Below are 17,800 nucleotides of genomic sequence, written 5' to 3'. Positions count from 1 at the left end.
TTGTTGGATAATGGAGTCTTATCAGCAGAGGCAGTGGGTTTATTAGCTTGGTTTAGGATCTTGTTTGATAGGGGTTCATTGCCGAGTTCATCACCAACCATTCTGAGCTCATCATGGTCATCATCAACATAAATAATAATCTCCTTCCCTTCAAGAATTTCTAGTGATGATACTGCATGCTCAAAGTAAACATCAACCAGTCCATCATTCTTTTCAGCCATGAAACACATCTCTCTTAATTCATCATCAGAATTAAGAACTCTCAAACTACTGTCTAAACTCCTCCTAGGAACATGCAACCAACATTCTTCCATCTTATCATATACTAGTTATTTATAATAATTTATCACCCAAAATACATCTAAAGTACCTACATCAATGTCACCAACATATGCCTTCTTATCAAGCAAATAAATAGTTATCCTTTTTTATCTTTCTAAAATTTTTTCTCATGGTGAAACATAATATCTAATTGCACATCCATTTGCATGGTTCAAAAGAATTTATTTTCAACACCAGTTACACATGCTGATCACTTTAAGATAGTTTTCATCAACAACATTCATAAATGGCAAAAAAATATCAAAATAAAACACTATTATCAATCATGAGAAGATACTCATTGTTCTACCATTGAAAAAGAGCATAAAAAAATTCCTAAATAGAGTCACCCAAAACATCAAAATAAAATCTAGCATATGATCCACTTCAAAAATTGTGGACTGACAATATACAAAACAATCAACCATGATCAACAAACATCAAAGCATTCCATAAAATTTGAAAAAATAAAATTTTACTCCTTCTCACTAACTTTGATGACGAAACAGAAGATCCTTGCAGTGACAAACGAACTCTCCAGACAAAGTGTACAGTGTACGTCGTGTTCCAATGGCCTCCAGAAACCCTATTACAGCTACCAGTTACTAACTTATGTCATTCATGGAAGAGAGAATTTTTTTTCTGCATCACTCATGGAAAAGTTGAAGACGAAGAGAAGAGACAAAAGAGGGGTGGCGACGTTTTATTTCTTAGCACACACAAACGACGTCGTTCAAAGGGGTGTTTAACGCCAAATTACAAACGACGCCGTTTCTTTGTGTCTAGTGTGGCAAGAATTGGTCACATCACTAACAGCGTCAGTGCTCCGGTGATGGAAAAAGGGGATAGGACAAACGTGGTGTATTTTTTTCTATCTGAAGGACTAATTTAGTGCAATTGGGATCTCGATGACTAAATCAATGTAACTCGCTAATCTCAAAGACCAAAGTGGGGCTTAACTAAAAAAAAAAAGGAAAAGATAGGGTAGCTGGGTAGGTTTCAAGTGTTTTTTTTTCATTAAACTTAAAAATGGCACAATTTAAGTAAAATCGGTTGGATCCTAGTTCGATCTAACTGAATGGTTCAGTCATCTACGCATAAATTTTAGATTTGTGATTTTATTTTCCTTTAAGCCGAATTATAAAGATGTTCGATTCGTGATTGGACCGATCTGACAAGTTGATTTAACCCAATTTTTTAGAGCCATGATTATGACTTAGATAGTATTTATAACGATATAAGTCTTTATAATTCTTATAAATTTAAGAACTATTTTTTGATATATTTTAAGAGTTTATACATTTGTAAGAAGTTATATTATATTCCTAATTTTATATACAGATTTAAATATTAAAATTTTAATATTAAAAATTCTAAAAATATAAGGTTTTAAGTTAAAATGTAATTAATTAAAACTCAATTAGTTTTAAATGAAATAAAAAAGATTACAATTTTTTAAACAATATCAATCAATTGAATAAAATGAGATATAAAAAATTTAAAAATAAAAAATATTTTTATATTTTTATATTTTTAATTGTCAACAAATTTATTTATGTTTAAGATAAAAAGGAAGGGGTTTGTTTGTTTTTTTTTCCCTCTTTTTATTTTTATTTTTATTTTGCTACTAGAAGGAGAGAGAGTAAGCGAAAGGTTTATGTTCGGAAGCGCTGGTCCTCACGGGGAGTGGCTGAACCCTCTTCCAATTTCATCCAAGACTTTATTCTTCTTCGTCTTCTCCTCTCTTGCGATCGAAACCAAAACCCTATCACAATCCAAATCGGAGCTTCTCTAATTTTCTGGAACCTTATACGCGCGCCATTTCTCCCAAATCCCCGCTCTCCTCATGGATTCCTTCCAGCAGTCCCACGGCTACATCAGGCCTCCCCACCCGCCTGATCCCCACCACCACTTCCACCAGATGCCTCCGCCGCCGCTCCCGCCGCGTCAGCCTGCACCTCCCCAAGCACCATGGTACTCCTCTCAATTCCAGTACCACCACCCTTCTCAGACCCCCTCCCCTCCTCCGCAGTGGCCTCAGCCTCCGCAGCCGCAACACGCCGAGCATTATCCGCCGGCGGCATCGTATCCTCCACCTCCTCCTTCGTCGAACCCTTACCCTTACCATCCCAGCCAGTTCCATGCTCCTCCGCCTCCACCTCCTCCCCTTCCCCACGCTCGTTCTCACGCTCCTCCTCCTCCTCCTCCTCAGTTCACCCCTCACTCCCACGTTTCTCAGCAGCCCTATCATCAGGTGAAAATTCTACCTTATTTTTCCCTCTCTTAGTATTGGTGTTTTGTTTCTTCTTGGTTGTTGGCTAGGGCTTATTTCTACTTTGATTATTCTGAAGTTTGATTAGTTGATAGCTGGTTCTACACTTTCTTTTGTTTTAATTCATTCATTTTTTAATTTCTTACTTTTTGTAGGAATGGAGCAACCCAAGCTGGCCTGCCAACCAAGGTTATCCTGGTTAGTTAGTTGTTGTACTTTTTATTCGAGGATCAATTTTTTTTTTAAAAAGAGTTTATATATTGTTTGTTTAAATCTTCAGTGGAAAAGTAGGGATCTGAAACGTTTTTGAATTGAGAGGCAAGCATTTGCATGCAATGTTGTGCCGGTTTTTGTGTGTTGTTACTAGATATTTCAGCATCTTGTGGCCTTAATTTTGTTTGTAACCATAAGACTACGGCGAGTTTTGAGTTGGCACTGAATTTTGCTCTAGAAGAGAACAGATGTCTTGATCAAAATTTCGTCTATAGTTTGTAACCAACAATAACTGGCTTGCATTTAGTCATTTAAATGATAACAATGTAGCATCTCTCTTTTATTTTCCCTCGACTCATGTGTGCCATTGCATGCCACCATTTTGCCTTTTGGAAACTTGCTTTCCTTTTCTTTCTTTCTCTCTCTCCCCCTCCTATTTTGAATTTCCAATTTGTATATCTTTGCTTAAATAATAATAATAATTATGCAATAATAGCCCAAAATAATGAAGAAGATTGGGCTGCTAAGGCCAGAGCATGGGCTGCTAAGTCTACTATGGAAAGTCAGCATCCACAGTCACACTTTTCACCTGCTGGAAGAGTGCAAGAGCAAAACCATTATCATGACCAGTATCAGCAATCTGCTGACTCACGCTATACCGATGTTCAAAACCAGTCCCATCCATCATCAACCTATCAGCAATTTTCCTACTTGGATGCATCTGCACAACGGCTCTCAGGACATTCCCAGGATGCTGCATCTATCAGTTTGGAGACCTCATATACTTCAGATGGACATTCATATGGTGCTAGAGATGGAACCAACACTGGAGATCCAACAGTTTCATTTGAACAGGGAAACTTGCCTACAAATCCATCAGTTCATCAGCAGGAGGTACCTTCTAGTTATAGTTCTGTTACAGGTAATTATTTATTTAGCATGTTGAAATTGCCAGTGAAGCTTTGTTCACATACTGTGGAAATGGCTTGTAGATGATTCTCTAACATTTCCCTATACTGAAGTACATGTGATGTGAACCTGTTACATTTTGCTTCAAAGAAAGATCCTTTTCAACCCCATCCTTCCTAACTTTTAAAGCGAGATATGTGATCAGCCTATTGCAATTATTTTGTTATAGACAACTAATATGGGTTTATAAGTTCCTTTTAAATAGAAAAAGAAATATCAATAATTATAAGAATAAATACAAGAGAGGGTAAGGTACATGTAGAAACCCAATTCCAAAAACCACTGATACCGAAAGTTTAGAAAAGGGTAAAAATGCCTGCAGCAAAATTCAAAACCATCAGAATCCGAAGAGATGACCAAAAAGAAAACTATCAAAACTGCTTCAAGACTCTCCTTGGAAACCGTCTCCATCGTGAAACAACTTGAATCCTATTTGTAAACTATATTTGCTTGACTCATATAGCTGAACTCACATAGTGTGAAAAGTGCTGTTGTTGCCATTGTTGTAACCTGGATATTAATATACAGGTAAGGAGGCTGCTGAGCATATTCAACAATCATACACAATGTTCCCACCACCGGTTTCCTCATCACAAGAACAACAGCATGTGCAACCTCCTCTCCAAGCAACCTTTGCACCTGGCAGCAATTCAGTGGACCCTGCTATCAGTCTTGCTGATCAACCTTTAGACTTTGCACCTAGGTTTAGTCATGATAGTGACCTGCAAATGCAGTCGACTTATAGTCATCATGATTCGGGTACTTCTATGAACAACTGGGCTGCTCCAGTGGCCCCTGCCGGTGGTTATGCACCAATACCTGCAATTCTTGCCTCTGGGCCACAGGTCTTAATTTTGTCACCATTTTTGCTACTTACATAGATACATATATGTATTCATTTGAATGTACATAGCCTGACACTCGGGTAATTTTAACAGCATGATCCTTCTATTTCTGGTCCTGGTCATGTGGCACCACCATTTGGAAGGTTTCCAGGACCTGGACTACCTCCAGCAATTCCCCCAACTAGTGCACCCTTTGCTCTTAGCACAGGAGCTGCAGTTCACCCTACAGCAGCTTTCTCTGCTGATCCATATGGTGTTCCAGAACGTCCAAAGAAGGTAATTATATTGCATAGGTTACTTCTTGGACAATATATGCATCATCAAACCTCATTTTGTTGTTATTTTTCAGGCTTCAGTCCCTAACTGGCTTAGAGAGGAAATAAAGAAAACAGTCATTGCTGCTCCTTCTGCAGAGCACCCAAAAGCGGAAACATCTGTGGACGATGGCATTGGTAAAACGTATGCAAAGGGTGATGAGACAGATAGCAAGAGCATTGATTCCTCTAGATCAGATGAGGAGGAGGATGAAGAGGTTCCATTCTCTGCCATTGCAGTTTGCTTCTACAGAATGATTCCCTTCATATTCTTTCTGTTTTGTTATTTACATGAACATTATTCTCATCAAATTTGATCTAATGTGTTCAATATGTAGGATCTTGCTGAAGCAGCTAGAACTGCAGCAATCAACCTAGAAATAAAGAGAGTTCTTACGGAAGTTCTTTTAAAGGTTAGTTTAATAAGTAAATTACTGTCATTTAAAATCTATCTAGGTAGCAGATAGTAGTTTATGGTAGTTCTAATTGAATCTTCTTGTTAGGTTACTGATGAATTATTTGATGAAATTGCAACAAAAGTTCTTGATGAAGATGGTCTGACTGCTGAAGGTGATAGTGTGATGCGCTCTATTTTTCTCCTTTTAAATATATATCTATACAAATGATTATGTGCCAACTTCATGGTCTAGTAAATTTAATATGTAAGTTTTAAATTTTTTGTATGCAGTGGGTCATAATGGTGCCACTTCAAACCATAAGCCATCAGCATCTCCACCATCATCAGTTCAAGTTCCTAAGGCATCTGCAAAGGTTCTAGTTCCAGTCAAAGCAAAGGAGTTCGAGAATGATGTTGCCATTGAAAAATCTAATTCCAGTTCTCCTGGAGATGTTTTAGGTCTTGGAAATTATGGTTCTGATGCTGATGATGGAGATGATGAAATTGAGAGTTCCAGTGTGCCAACTCCTTCAAAAGATGCTACTAATCGGTCAAGGCTCAAGAAAAGTTTGGAAGATACAAATAATTTCCCTGTTAATAGCAGCTCTCAACTTGAAGAGCATGAAAGAAGTCAAACAAAATTAGAGGATAAGCCGGTCAAAACCGGCTCATTACAACCCAGAATTAGCAACGGGGCTGCTACTGATCAGTTGCAGGGTAATAAGGTGCCCAGAGAATTGGATAATTCGAATTCTAAAGATAATAGGAGGACTGAAGCCTTGGAAAGAAGCCACAATGGATTTAATGGTCTTAGTTCTAAAGATTCTTCAGGGTTACCAAAATCTGAATTGCCTGGAAAGAATGCTGCCGTGGAGAAAGCAGTAGATGATAATCCAGTTAGGGAAGGCAAAAGAAGATCAGAGAAAAATGACCGACATGATAGGAGTTCTGAAAAGGAGTCTGTTAAGGAGGTACATGTTAACAAGACTGGGACAGATGAAAAAAGTGATGAGATCCATAGAAGAAAGGATGAGAAACACGGGAGAAAGGAAAAAAGAGATTACAACAGTGAGGCAAAAGAAAGAAAGGAGCTCAATTTACGGCATGGAGAGAAGGCAAAGGAATCAGAGTCGAGGAAAAAGTCCTCTCATGATGTCAAGGATGATAAGAAGGAAGCAGACAAGCCCCATAGAAGTAGTGGCTTTGAAGATACTAGCCGGAGAAGGGGACATACAAAGGATAAGGGGGAACATAAATCTAGGCAAAAAGATGCAAGCAACCCTGATAGGCACAAAAGACGACGTTCATCTTCAGTAGGCAGTAGAGGCAGAACCAGCAGGGACCATGCTGTTAATCATTCTGGTGTTTCAAGCGGTGAAGGTTCAGATGGCTCAAAAAGGTTTAGAACAGATTCCATTGAAACCTTGTTTAGCTTGTTATCACATGTTGCCTCATTTCGTTTTCTATATTGCAGGAAGCCACATTCAAGAAGACGGGACTTATCACCATCTCCAGTCAGGTCTAAGAGAAGGTATTATTTTATATTCACATTTAACTCGGGGAATGCTCTTTTACTTTTATTCTCGCCCTTCTTTCTTTTTTGTTTTCTTTTTTTCTTCTGTGTTTCTTATAGAATCGTGGTGGTTCGACAAACAGCTTTACTTAACTGATGATCTGTGCTAAAATTTGGTCTAAAGTAGTCTATTTGTTGTATTGCCATTCTTATACTTTCTGTGCATCTGTGTATGAGTTGCCATGAAACTATCCACTTTTGTGCATTTAATGTTTTATATCTGGGTCAGTTTTTTTACGGCCTGCAGATTAACTTCATCCCTTAATTTTGTGATGAAGGATTCTGTTGACATCATAAAGACCAGAAAGTTGTATATTACCACCGTTCACTAATAATTATCAGTTTAGCAAAATTGGAACATTATACATTCACAAATCAGCATACTACCTTTACTTATGATTGTACTACTTATTTATGCACTGTTTATGGATTTCAACTTTGGTCATTTGCCAAGTTTCATGTGTAATCATTTATTTACTTCTATTGGTGATAAAATATTCTGGTTGTCTATATTTTTGTTATGGTATATATGTACATAGATAAATGTTTCTATCATTAGTATGCATTTGCTGGGGAACTTATGAGATTACATTTACTGAAGTTCTGAAATTGATGTTATAATTTGTTGTGTACCATAGGCTAGTTATTTTATTCGTTTGATCAAATTTAGGCTTGACATTTGTGTTGCGTTTTAGGATTCTGAAGCTCATACTTAACATTCTGTTGGTTTATTGTTTAGTAAATATAATCTTTTTTGTATTTATGGATTAGTGTAGTCTGCATGTTATTTCTATTTATCCGCCAATGATCACTGACAGAAATGCTAGAAAACCCTTAGTTTTATGTACAATGTAGCATTTATTTGCATGTGGTTATTAAGGACTTTATCCCCTGCATCTAATCAGGATAGAGAAGTATGTTGTTGGTAGATTTTTAGTTATTATTGAGGTTCTAAGATCTGGTAAACTTTTGATTGTATCTTCTAATTTTATTCAGAAGTTACAGAAAAAAGATTTAATGGTTATAGGCTACTCCCAATGGGGTTGTGACACTACCAGGTTGAGTACATTTTTATGATAAACACATTCACTTTTAACTCACCAAGTCAGTACGGTGGTTTCATTTTTAGACAAGTTTCGCGGTCTCCTTATAGCAAGCGTTCTCAGCGCAGGCATTCTCCCTACTCTTCTCTTGATAATTCCAGGTTTGTTGGCATATAAGTTTTCAAGATTAAGATTTTATGTTTTTGAGACAAAAACTTCCATCATCATATAAGAATAAATAACTCAGGTGAATTTGTCAAGCTTCTTCATGTTTACTTTACAATGCTGCTTTGTATATTTACTGTGTGCGCTTTTCATGCAGAGGAAGGAGGTCAAGATCCAGATCACCTGTTCGGCGGCAAAGATGAATGCCAGGGTGAAAAGATGATTGGCATTACATCTACAGGTTCCAAGCAAGAGAAACATAAATTTGAAGTGTTCAGAGCGAAGTTTGTGATGTTTGCTATTTGCAAGGACTCTTGATGAGGATATTTGGGAGAGGACACGTGTTGTCCCATTTTTGTAGGTTTGAACCCTGGTTTGTCACTGTTCTTTGAGAAGAGTAGTTAGACTGGGCTACATATGGATATGTGTTGTAATGTTTCTTCATGTAAAAAGGAAAAACAGGAAATCATAGCTGTGTCCTCAACTAGATTTCTGGTATGTATTTACTATTTAGCCCCCCTCCTCTCTCAATGTCTAATTCTTACATAAATATCCGATAGATTAGAATGTGTTCCGATGCTGCCCGATGTGGTGGCTGAAGCCTGAATGTTTCAGATAATTTATTCATTAATTTGATTTGCTCTTGATGTTAGTTTTCTTACTTTATATTCCTGCAAATTGTTATTCTAATTATTTTGTGTCAAATTATTTTTATTCTATTTCATTTAATCGGTTTAAAATGACAGTGATGCTTTATTATGTCATTGAAATGTTTATTCTTGCTAGTGTTCTGTCATATAAAAAGTGAAATACGATTTGGAAGATACTATTTCCATATCAAAATTAGACTATACTTTTCTTGCGAATTAATAAGAAAAAAAGCATAATAATTAATAAGCTTTGCTTAGCATATGTTTAAAAAAAATGTAACTAGAAGGCCTTCTTGTTTGTCAGAATGAAATTTAAGCTTTCATTTTTCTAAACAGTAACAAATCATTAAAAGGAAATTACAAAATAATAGACGCTTGACAAATTTAAAATGGAACTATTTTGTAAGTGTAGCCTCAGAAATTAATTTCAAAAGTCAAGAATAAAATAAACAGACCGTTTTTTTCATATTTTCCTTCGCATGAAATGAAAGTGTCACCATCACTAAAATAAAGGTTGCTTGTACGGTTATATATTTCTTAAGACCTAAATTGCCTAGGTGATGAGCTAATTTGAAGTGAATTTTAAGAATTCACATGCCATGCCCCCTACTATCGTGATTTCGTAACTCTTGAAACTTGTTCACATATAAATAATATCGGCTTTGACCTTTGACCAGCTAGTAGCTTAAACTCTTGTATCCAAATTCAATATATTAATTCATTTGTTATCATCCGAATTAACGTGCTTGTCACGTCAAACTTCACATGTGTTATTAGTGGGTTTGTTACGCTTGCAATTTCTTTCTTTGTTTCCTTCAGTTAAAGCACCACTCTCTCTTTTTCAATAAGACTTGGCAGAACACAACCATCACAAAGTTTCTTCCTAACACAACACAAACCATGAAGGTTCTTTTTCTTCTGTTACTTGAATTGCATTCTTCTATGTCATAGCATGTCCTTCATTTTACTTTCTAACATGTCAATGTTGTGTTATTTTTTTTTGACTTGGCAGGAATCTTTTAAGGTGGAGCTCTGGTCAATTTGGCTATCTGGGTTAGTCTTGATTGGTCTTTCTCTCTATGCTACTCAGAGGCTACCTTTGCACAATAAGGATCACAGCAGAATCACTATCTCCAACCTCAACAACAACGTCGCATCGGATTCAACAGGTTTGAGGATTACCATATTCACTGCTCCTAAGCCTTTTAAGGGCTCCACTGGGACAAAGCAGTCACTGGCTATTCAATCATGGCTTGCTCTATCTCCAAATGTTGGTGTTGTTTTGTTCAGCAAGGATCCTTCTGTTGCTTCTTTTTCTGGAGCTTTTGGCTCCCGGGTTTTGGTTGATACCAACATTGATTTCACGTATGTTTGTTAACTTTGAACTATAGTATTTATGAATTGATATTGATTGCTTAGGCGAAATATTTGCATACTCTTGGAGCACATTCCTTCATTTTGGCCTCTAATCCATGTTTGTTCATTTATGTTTCCAGCTTCCTTGGTACACCTTTTCTTCATTCCATGATTGCAAGATCACACTCATTCACATCAGACATATATGTCATTGTTGATCCTGAAACTGTTATCCTTTCCGGATTCATCTCCACCTTAAACCATGCTTATGAACTTGACCATGATTGGCTTCTAGTTGCTTCATCACAAAATGTGTCTCACTTCCCATTTCATTTGGACAATTCTGGGAAACATTGGCTACTAGACAATGGGGAACATGTGAAGATCCATGAGGTAACAAAAGTTAACTCAATGATTGATCAACAAACTCGTTGAACATACTATATTGAATTTTGCTTGGTCTTTCAGATTCAGAAAATGCTTCAGCAGAATTGGCAGGGGAATCAATGCTACACAAGCATGATCATTGCATGGAACAACAATGATGCGCCTCTACATAATGGAGTTCTTCCTCCTTTCTTGTACAATAAGGGTATACACAACAATTGGCTTATTCATGAAGCAATGTCATCTGAGTTCAGATTTGTGTTTGATGCTACTTTGACCATCACAAGTTTCCATCTGAATGGTGACCAGGATATTGAAAATAGGGAATGGGAGTACATTGGAAATTCTCATTTAGGTGCACATTATGGCTCATTCTTCTTCAGTGAAGCCAATTATTCTAGCATTCCCAAACTTTTCAAGTCTTATAAACAATACATTATTCTTGACACTGATAAGAACATTGTTTATCCGATTGGACACAATAGAAAACTGAACTTGTGGAAGGAAAATATTTTCTCTTCTTGGTTAGAGAAAAACACCATGCATTGCATTGCTTGTCTGAAATCACAGATCATCAGAATATTGGATTGCTCTCTAAAGGGTCAAATGAAAACTTCAGAGCCTCTGGAGATTCCTTTCTCTTTAGAATCACTCCTTTCTATCTCGGCGGACGAAACCAAAACCATTGTTCTCACAACTGCTGGATTTAGCTATAAGGATATGCTGATGAGTTGGGTTTGCAGATTGCGAAAACTGTCCATTAAAAACTTCATTGTTTGTGCTCTAGATCAGGAAACTTATCAATTCTCCATCTTGCAGGTGTGTGTTGATTTTCTGCCTGAAAAATTTATATTTCAAAGTAGTACCTTTGTATCTGAATGCAAATTTTCTCTTTCCCTTGCCATGCTTTTGGTTACCATAGGGAATTCCAGTTTTCAAAGATCCATTAGCACCAAGTAATATTAGTTTTGATGACTGTCACTTTGGAACAAAGTGCTTCCAGAGGGTGACAAAAGTGAAGTCAAGAATGGTCTTAAAGATACTCAAGCTAGGTTACAATGTTCTTCTTAGTGATGTGGATACATATTGGTTCAAAAACCCACTTCCCTTGCTTCAATCTTTTGGTCCTGCTGTTCTTGCTGCACAGTCTGATGAATTCAATAAAAAAGGTGCTTATTCTTCAATCTCACTCGAAAATAAAAGAGTCAAGTAACAAGAATGCATAAAGATTTTTTCAATTTTTCTAATATGATTTAAAAATGATATTCTGTTTTTGCTTATGCAGGACCAATAAACCTTCCGAGACGCTTGAACTCTGGCTTCTATTATGCTCACTCTGATGGTCAAACCATTGCTGCAATGGAGAAAGTGGTGAGGCATGCACAAACTTCAAGCTTATCTGAGCAGCCAAGCTTCTATGACATGCTGTGTGGAACAGGAGGATCCAACCGTGTCGATGATAATCGATGTGTTGAATCCGAAACAAACATGACAGTATATTTCTTAGATAGAGACCTTTTTCCAAATGGTGCATACCAAGATCTGTGGCAGAAGAAGAATGTGAGTGCAGCATGTTTGAAGAAAGGATGCTTCATTATCCACAACAACTGGATCAGTGGGAGGTTGAAGAAGCTTGAGCGCCAAGTCATGTCAGGTTTGTGGGAGTATGACTCTGGCACAAGGATGTGCCTGCAGAGCTGGCACACTATAAAACCATGAAGTTAATTTTGATGAACCAATTCAATTCCTTCTTATCTAATCTAGAGACAATTTTTGTTCTCATCCAAGAAGACAGAGCTAAAAGCCATGCCTCAATTTTTTTTGTGAATTTTGAATGTCTTGGTTTCATCACTGCTTCATAGCCGGCCGTTGAAAACAAGATGATATTTGGTGGTAAATCATACTATAAATGTCATTTTCTTTGCTTTCGCTCTTCCGCTACCTAACATCATCTCCCAAATTACCATGTTGGATCAGATAGGCTGCAAAACTTTCGGTTGCAGGCTATGCTGAAGCGTGTTGTTCACAAGTTAGGCCTGGTAGAGGAGACTAAGAAAGATTACAAGAAAAAAAACAAGGCCAAAGGAAGCAAGGCTTCCTCAGAGCTAACCTCAAGATCAAGTGAGTTATTTGTGAAGATAAAGCATGTAGGTGGACAAAAGGATCTGTACAAACATGCAGTTCCGGTGTCAAAGTTGATGAGAAAGCATCATGGGATGTGTATTGCACTGCCACAAGTCTTCAAAGATCCTCACAATGCAGTGCTCAATGAAGGAGAGGTTTTGCAGCCTGGTCACAAGTACATCTTAATCTCCTTCAAGGATGTGGACAAGCTCAAACGCAAGTTTCCGGCGCAAGGCAAAACCAGTAGGGCGAATGGGGTGGTGGCGGTTGAAAAGATGGACAAAAAGGCCGGGTCTCCAAGTGGACACAAACTCAAAGCTCAGAATGGAGTAGCCGGCCGAAAGACACATGATGAGATCACATTCACCAAGGAGAATGGCAACATGAAAATGCCAAATGGATTTGCAGGCCAAAAGAAGTTGGAAACAAAGACAATTTTGTCTCCAAGTGGAAAATGCAACAAAGGGCAAGCCAAAGTGGCAAATGGACTAGTTGATGACGAGGAAGAGATAGTGGACACAATGGAGGATGGTTCTCAAGGTGGAGATGAGGAAGAACAGTCTCTTTTTTCCTCTGCAAGGGACTTCTATGTCCCTAAGGAGAAGAGATCTGCGAGACCTTGTTCGAGACGAAAAGGGCTAAAGGGGAGGAGTCCTTTTGTGCCACCTCTCCCAAGGGGAAGATCATATAGAAGTATGGGATGGCAACCAAGCCTCCCAAGTGTGAAAGAGCTATCACCATGATATTTTGCTAAGGTTTTACTTTTTCTTTTGTGTAACTCCCTATTCTGGTATGGTATTATGCCTTGCCTGCCACTCATTACTGATTTCATCTCACGGATCTGATTTCTAATAGGTCCTGCTACATCTTCTTAATAAAATTAAAACTCATCTCCACCCTTGTATTTGATAAAACTGTTTACTTATGCATAAGATAGAAACTTTATTAGAAATGAGGGAGATGTGTAGTGCAATTTACATGAAAATACTGGTAAAAATGTAGAATCAATTTTGGAATAACAATGCCTCAGCTGCTACTTTTTGAATTCAGATATCTCTATCACACTCAATGTTAATATTCAAATTTATCTTCTTTATTTTCCTGCATGGAATATGGATTATAATGCCAAATTTGAACCGGACAATTTTTTACACCACTTTAGATGTTACTGGTTACTACTTTGGTATTAGCTGCATTGTTTATCTTCAACAAATTTTCTTTCTTCTTAAAAAAGCTCATCTCATACTTCAGCTCTACTTGCCTGATTTACTACTCTTGCAAAATTTTCATAACATCAAGAAGTCTAGAAACACAATCGAATAAACAGAAATAGACTGAAGAAAAAAATGTTAATGTGAATCTATTAAGTACAGATATAATGTATTTTCCAATACTTGTGCTGAAGCTTGGATTTTAACCTGTAGTTGTAACATGAACCTACTAAGACAACTTGTCACACATTATCTTGGTAAGTTCATCTCTGATGGGAAATCAGCATAACTAATCACAGGCTTGGCTTAGGATCCAAACATAAAAGATTCATCCCTCACCAACTTAGTTAAGAACCTATCCCAATGTGCCTGTGCTGCCACATCAATCCTCATCTCCAATCCATACCACAAAAAAAATCATGTGAAAGTCGGCACAACTAAGATGAATTTATTGATCTCAAAAACACAAGCTACTCTTCACATCTTTGAACTCAACTCATAAAATATAGGCCAAAATCTTAGTCAAGATCCATGTGTATAACACAGATAGCGCAGCACCAACCGGAATAGTAACTGCCCAAGAAGCCACAATCTCCTTCACAGTTTCTGCTCTCACATTGTTGAGACCCCTGGCGAACCCAACCCCCATAACTGCACCTACAAGAGTGTGTGTTGCTGAGATTGGTAGCCCCAACCTTGAAGCAAACAGAACAACAGAAGCTGCAGCAAACTCAGCAGCAAAACCTCTTGTTGGTGTGAGTTCTGTTATCTTCTTCCCAATTGTTGCTATAACTCTATAACCCCACATCATTAGCCCCGCGACGATTCCAAATCCTCCCCAAGCAAGAACATCGATTGGAATAACAATCTCAGTAGCAGTGCCTCCTTTGGCAGCACCTTGAAGGATAGCTAGTGCACCTGCCAATGGACCTATGGCATTGGAGACATCATTGCCACCATGAGCAAACGACATGAAGCATGCTGAGAGGACCTGCATATAGCCGAATACACCATAAACTATTTCCAGTTGAGTACCCTTTGGACCTGCAACATCAGATAGTAATCCTCCTATGTTTTGGTGGACAGTAGTGTCTTCTGTGGTCTCAGGATGTTCTTCTTGAGTGTTTGACTTGGCAAGAAGATGTCCAAGTTGTCTTCTGATGATTCTGTAGACAAGAAAAGCACCGGCCGCTCCGGAAGCTAAGGCCTGTGCCAGAGCCAAAGGAATGCTCTGGCTAAGAGGGAATGCCATAAAGGAAATGGCAGTTACTCCAAGAAATACAGCAATTGGTGCTGCAGCTGCTGCTGCTTGTCCTGGGTTTGGTGCACTGTACACAAACTGTAGGCCAAAATAACTTCATAAGATTCTGGAAACCTTAAATAGCAGTTTTCATGATCTCCTTTTTGTAATTAAAAAGTTTCTGTAATTGGTAGAAGCATGAGATCACAAATCACAAATATTAAGATTGTTTTATAAATCTGTGCTGACTAGTGACTATCAAATCTATTTCCCATGTCATAATTGTAAAACAGATAGAGTAGTCTAAACTTAGTTGTAAATTATCTGTCTTACTCTATAAAAGCCTTATGTTTTACTGCTTTTTTTTCTTAACACTTTGATTATTAATTTTACTGAAGTATCATCTATCATAGAAACCAAATCAGCAGAAGTTAAAACCTTGAATGTTTTGCAAGTTGCATTAAAGAGCATACCCTCCGGATGCATTTGTAGACAAGAAATGACGCAGCTGCTCCCACTAGTGGTGAGATAACCCAAGAAGAAATCACCCTCGCCAGCGAACCCCAAAAAACCGCTCCAGCACCTCCATAGGCTAGACCAAACCCCACCATTGCTCCCACTATGCAATGTGTAGTAGATACTGGCCAACCATAGTATGATGCAATCTGCATTGCACAAAACCATAACATAAATACCTATTCAAATGCATTGCTTCTTTGCATACATCATTCTGTTCTGTTCTTTTCCTTAGTAACTGTCAAAAAGGGTCATTTTATAGTTGTAAATATAAACAAAACTATGTTTAAAAGTACATCATCATCAATTTTAATGTTGATTTTTTTTTTGTTCATCCTTTGTTAACTTTCTGATTACAGCAACACTATTGTGAATCTTGAGGGGGGCGGGGGGGGAAAGAAAAAGGAGACAAACTGCATTGAACATGCATTGAACATATCATACATGTTACACTAAAAAATCTAGACAAATAATCAAGTAGCCGCACATTTTATATGTTGGTACCAAATTATACTCAAGGGACATTATACCAATGTCTTTCCAATAGCAAAAAGATTATTAAAAGTGATTCATTGACTTTGGTGTTTGAATCCAGCTGAGTTATTCAAATAACAGATGTTTCGATAACTACAATTTCACTAGGCATCTTGTTATTAGCTTTCCCTTTTGTCTACTTATAATTCTTTAATACTCTAGTTGCTGAAGTAAAACAACTGGAGAAACAGTGTACTATGTTAGGAAAAATTCACATTATCAATCACACTGAATAAAGAAAAAAGGACTTGTTTGCAATTTACATTGTGTATTGCAAATTGCAAGTAGGAAAATAATAGTATATTTAATTAATTACTGGAATTGAGATAAGAAAGCGCATGAAATTTATAGTTTTTACCTGTAACCAAGTACCAGCAGCAGCAAGAGAAGAAAGCAAGCCAGCAAAGAGAAGAGTATCCTTTCCATGGAATACATTAGCGACAAGAATTCCCTTCTGCATTGTGCTTGTGACATGAGCCCCCATAAAGAGGGCCCCGGAGAATTCCAAGACGGCGGCCGTGAGCACGGCCTGGCGGAGAGTCAAGGCACCAGAGCCGACGGAAGTGCCCATGGCATTGGCAACATCATTGGCGCCAATGTTCCAAGCCATGTAGAATCCGAAGAGGAGAGAGGCGTAAGAGAGAAGCTTGGTCTTGAAGGTCAAAGCTTGTCCCAAAGATCCCATGAAGAGTGGGAGTGTGAGTGCAGCCATTGCCATGCATATTGTGATAGCTGAAGCTGTACGTGAAGTAATGTTGAAGGCTTGTGCAAAACCTGTTACTTTTTCTTCCTTGTTCTCTGTTGCTGTTGAATGCTGACCATTCAGTTCTTCTTCTTCTTCCCCTTCTGCGAAAGATGATAAGGTAGCGAAAGGGTTCACCCACAGTTTACTATTATTTGAAGCTCCTTTGAACCTGAGAATGGCGAAAGAAGGCTTTTGTTGGAGAGTGTTGGTACTGGTTGGGTTGATTATTTTGGTATGATAACAAGTTCTTGGAAGAAAAGAAGGAGATTTTGTTGAAGAGAGGCGATAAGCTGAGAGATTCATGTCTTCTTTGTAAGTAACTAGTATAATCTGAATTGGATTATTCAGGAAGCTTGGCCATGATTGAAGAAAGAGAGAAGGAAAAAAAGAAAGAAAGAAAGAAAGAAAGATGGGAATAATGTTGGTTTGGTTAATGGAAGAAATGAGTGGTGATTGTTGATTGTTCCTCAGCAACCATATATCCTTAGACCATATAGCAACAAAAAAATCAATGTTTATGGTTGAAACTTGAAATTAGAAAAAGGAACCATTATCCTCTCTCAAATAGTGCAAGTGTGTCCGAGTGAGTTACACGTCTACGCATGAACTTGCATTGACAATTCTTTCAAGTTCTAAATAAATCAAATTTGTAAGTTAGTATAAGGGGAGATAAGCTATATGTTTATCCATGGGTTACGTACGTTCACAGATCATGTGACAAATCACTGTCACTATACAATCAAGAATCGCCATTTTTGTTAAATACATATATGTCTAGTAATCATTGTCTAACATTCCTTATTAATGCGTTCAGTTTGTTCATATTAATGCTGCTATTTTTCTTATAGTAACAATCTATTTTGGTTTCTATTTAAAAATATTGTTTGTACATTCACATCAGTTATTAAAATCACTGGCTATATAT

At 37.6% G+C, this 17,800-nt stretch overlaps 3 protein-coding genes across 9 annotated transcripts; 2 read left to right on the top strand and 1 right to left on the bottom strand.

Annotated features, from left to right (window-relative positions):
• Positions 1 to 1,898: 1,898 nt before the first annotated feature.
• Positions 1,899 to 8,764, top strand: LOC112782954 (uncharacterized). Of its 6 annotated transcripts, none has more exons than XM_029297230.2 (12): positions 1,899 to 2,575; positions 2,749 to 2,791; positions 3,303 to 3,728; positions 4,304 to 4,620; positions 4,714 to 4,896; positions 4,970 to 5,152; positions 5,273 to 5,347; positions 5,438 to 5,504; positions 5,623 to 6,730; positions 6,806 to 6,862; positions 8,034 to 8,108; positions 8,270 to 8,764. In XM_029297230.2, the coding sequence occupies exons 1-12, from the start codon at positions 2,168 to 2,170 to the stop codon at positions 8,313 to 8,315; spliced, it is 2,988 nt and encodes a 995-aa protein (XP_029153063.1). In that variant the 5' UTR covers positions 1,899 to 2,167; the 3' UTR covers positions 8,316 to 8,764. The 6 variants fall into 6 exon arrangements, 4 of the variants coding, with proteins under 4 accessions (XP_029153063.1, XP_029153064.1, XP_072083627.1 ...); XM_072227526.1 differs by having other exon boundaries at positions 1,901 to 2,575; positions 2,749 to 2,782; XR_011877515.1 differs by having other exon boundaries at positions 6,806 to 8,108.
• Positions 8,765 to 9,477: 713 nt separating this feature from the next.
• On the top strand, positions 9,478 to 13,674 carry LOC114927432 (beta-arabinofuranosyltransferase RAY1-like). Of its 2 annotated transcripts, XM_029297228.2 has the most exons (6): positions 9,478 to 9,668; positions 9,775 to 10,127; positions 10,259 to 10,511; positions 10,587 to 11,324; positions 11,428 to 11,674; positions 11,791 to 13,674. In XM_029297228.2, the coding sequence occupies exons 1-6, from the start codon at positions 9,663 to 9,665 to the stop codon at positions 12,222 to 12,224; spliced, it is 2,031 nt and encodes a 676-aa protein (XP_029153061.1). In that variant the 5' UTR covers positions 9,478 to 9,662; the 3' UTR covers positions 12,225 to 13,674. The 2 variants fall into 2 exon arrangements, with proteins under 2 accessions (XP_029153061.1, XP_072083603.1); XM_072227502.1 differs by lacking the exon at positions 9,478 to 9,668 and having other exon boundaries at positions 9,675 to 10,127.
• Positions 13,675 to 13,894: 220 nt separating this feature from the next.
• LOC112791746 (inorganic phosphate transporter 2-1, chloroplastic) lies at positions 13,895 to 17,524 on the bottom strand. The gene is made up of 3 exons (XM_025834698.3): positions 16,489 to 17,524; positions 15,554 to 15,745; positions 13,895 to 15,179 (listed from the first exon to the last, which is right to left on the bottom strand). Exons 1-3 carry the CDS (start codon positions 17,176 to 17,178, stop codon positions 14,337 to 14,339), a joined length of 1,725 nt encoding a protein of 574 aa, XP_025690483.1. The 5' UTR covers positions 17,179 to 17,524; the 3' UTR covers positions 13,895 to 14,336.
• Positions 17,525 to 17,800: the final 276 nt, after the last annotated feature.

This window comes from Arachis hypogaea, chromosome 3 (assembly GCF_003086295.3).
Source record: "Arachis hypogaea cultivar Tifrunner chromosome 3, arahy.Tifrunner.gnm2.J5K5, whole genome shotgun sequence".
Lineage (NCBI taxonomy): Eukaryota > Viridiplantae > Streptophyta > Magnoliopsida > Fabales > Fabaceae > Arachis > Arachis hypogaea.
Note: the sequence above shows the minus strand (reverse complement) of the source record. Positions and strands in the feature narration are given on the sequence as shown.

Bases quoted from the DNA above. Each gene is read 5' to 3' on its own strand.
- LOC112782954 (XM_029297230.2), top strand. From the start codon at position 2,168: ATGGATTCCTTCCAGCAGTCCCACGGCTACATCAGGCCTCCCCACCCG. The intron at 3,729-4,303 runs GTAATTATTTAT...ATTAATATACAG, and splicing joins TAGTTATAGTTCTGTTACAG to GTAAGGAGGCTGCTGAGCAT. The intron at 6,863-8,033 runs GTATTATTTTAT...TTTCATTTTTAG, and splicing joins CCAGTCAGGTCTAAGAGAAG to ACAAGTTTCGCGGTCTCCTT.
- LOC114927432 (XM_072227502.1), top strand. From the start codon at position 9,715: ATGTCCTTCATTTTACTTTCTAACATGTCAATGTTGTGTTATTTTTTT. The intron at 10,128-10,258 runs GTATGTTTGTTA...TTATGTTTCCAG, and splicing joins GATACCAACATTGATTTCAC to CTTCCTTGGTACACCTTTTC. The intron at 11,325-11,427 runs GTGTGTGTTGAT...TGGTTACCATAG, and splicing joins ATCAATTCTCCATCTTGCAG to GGAATTCCAGTTTTCAAAGA.
- LOC112791746 (XM_025834698.3), bottom strand. From the start codon at position 17,178: ATGAATCTCTCAGCTTATCGCCTCTCTTCAACAAAATCTCCTTCTTTT. The intron at 15,746-16,488 runs GTAAAAACTATA...TGTGCAATGCAG, and splicing joins CTGCTGGTACTTGGTTACAG to ATTGCATCATACTATGGTTG. The intron at 15,180-15,553 runs GTATGCTCTTTA...TTTGGCCTACAG, and splicing joins TCTACAAATGCATCCGGAGG to TTTGTGTACAGTGCACCAAA.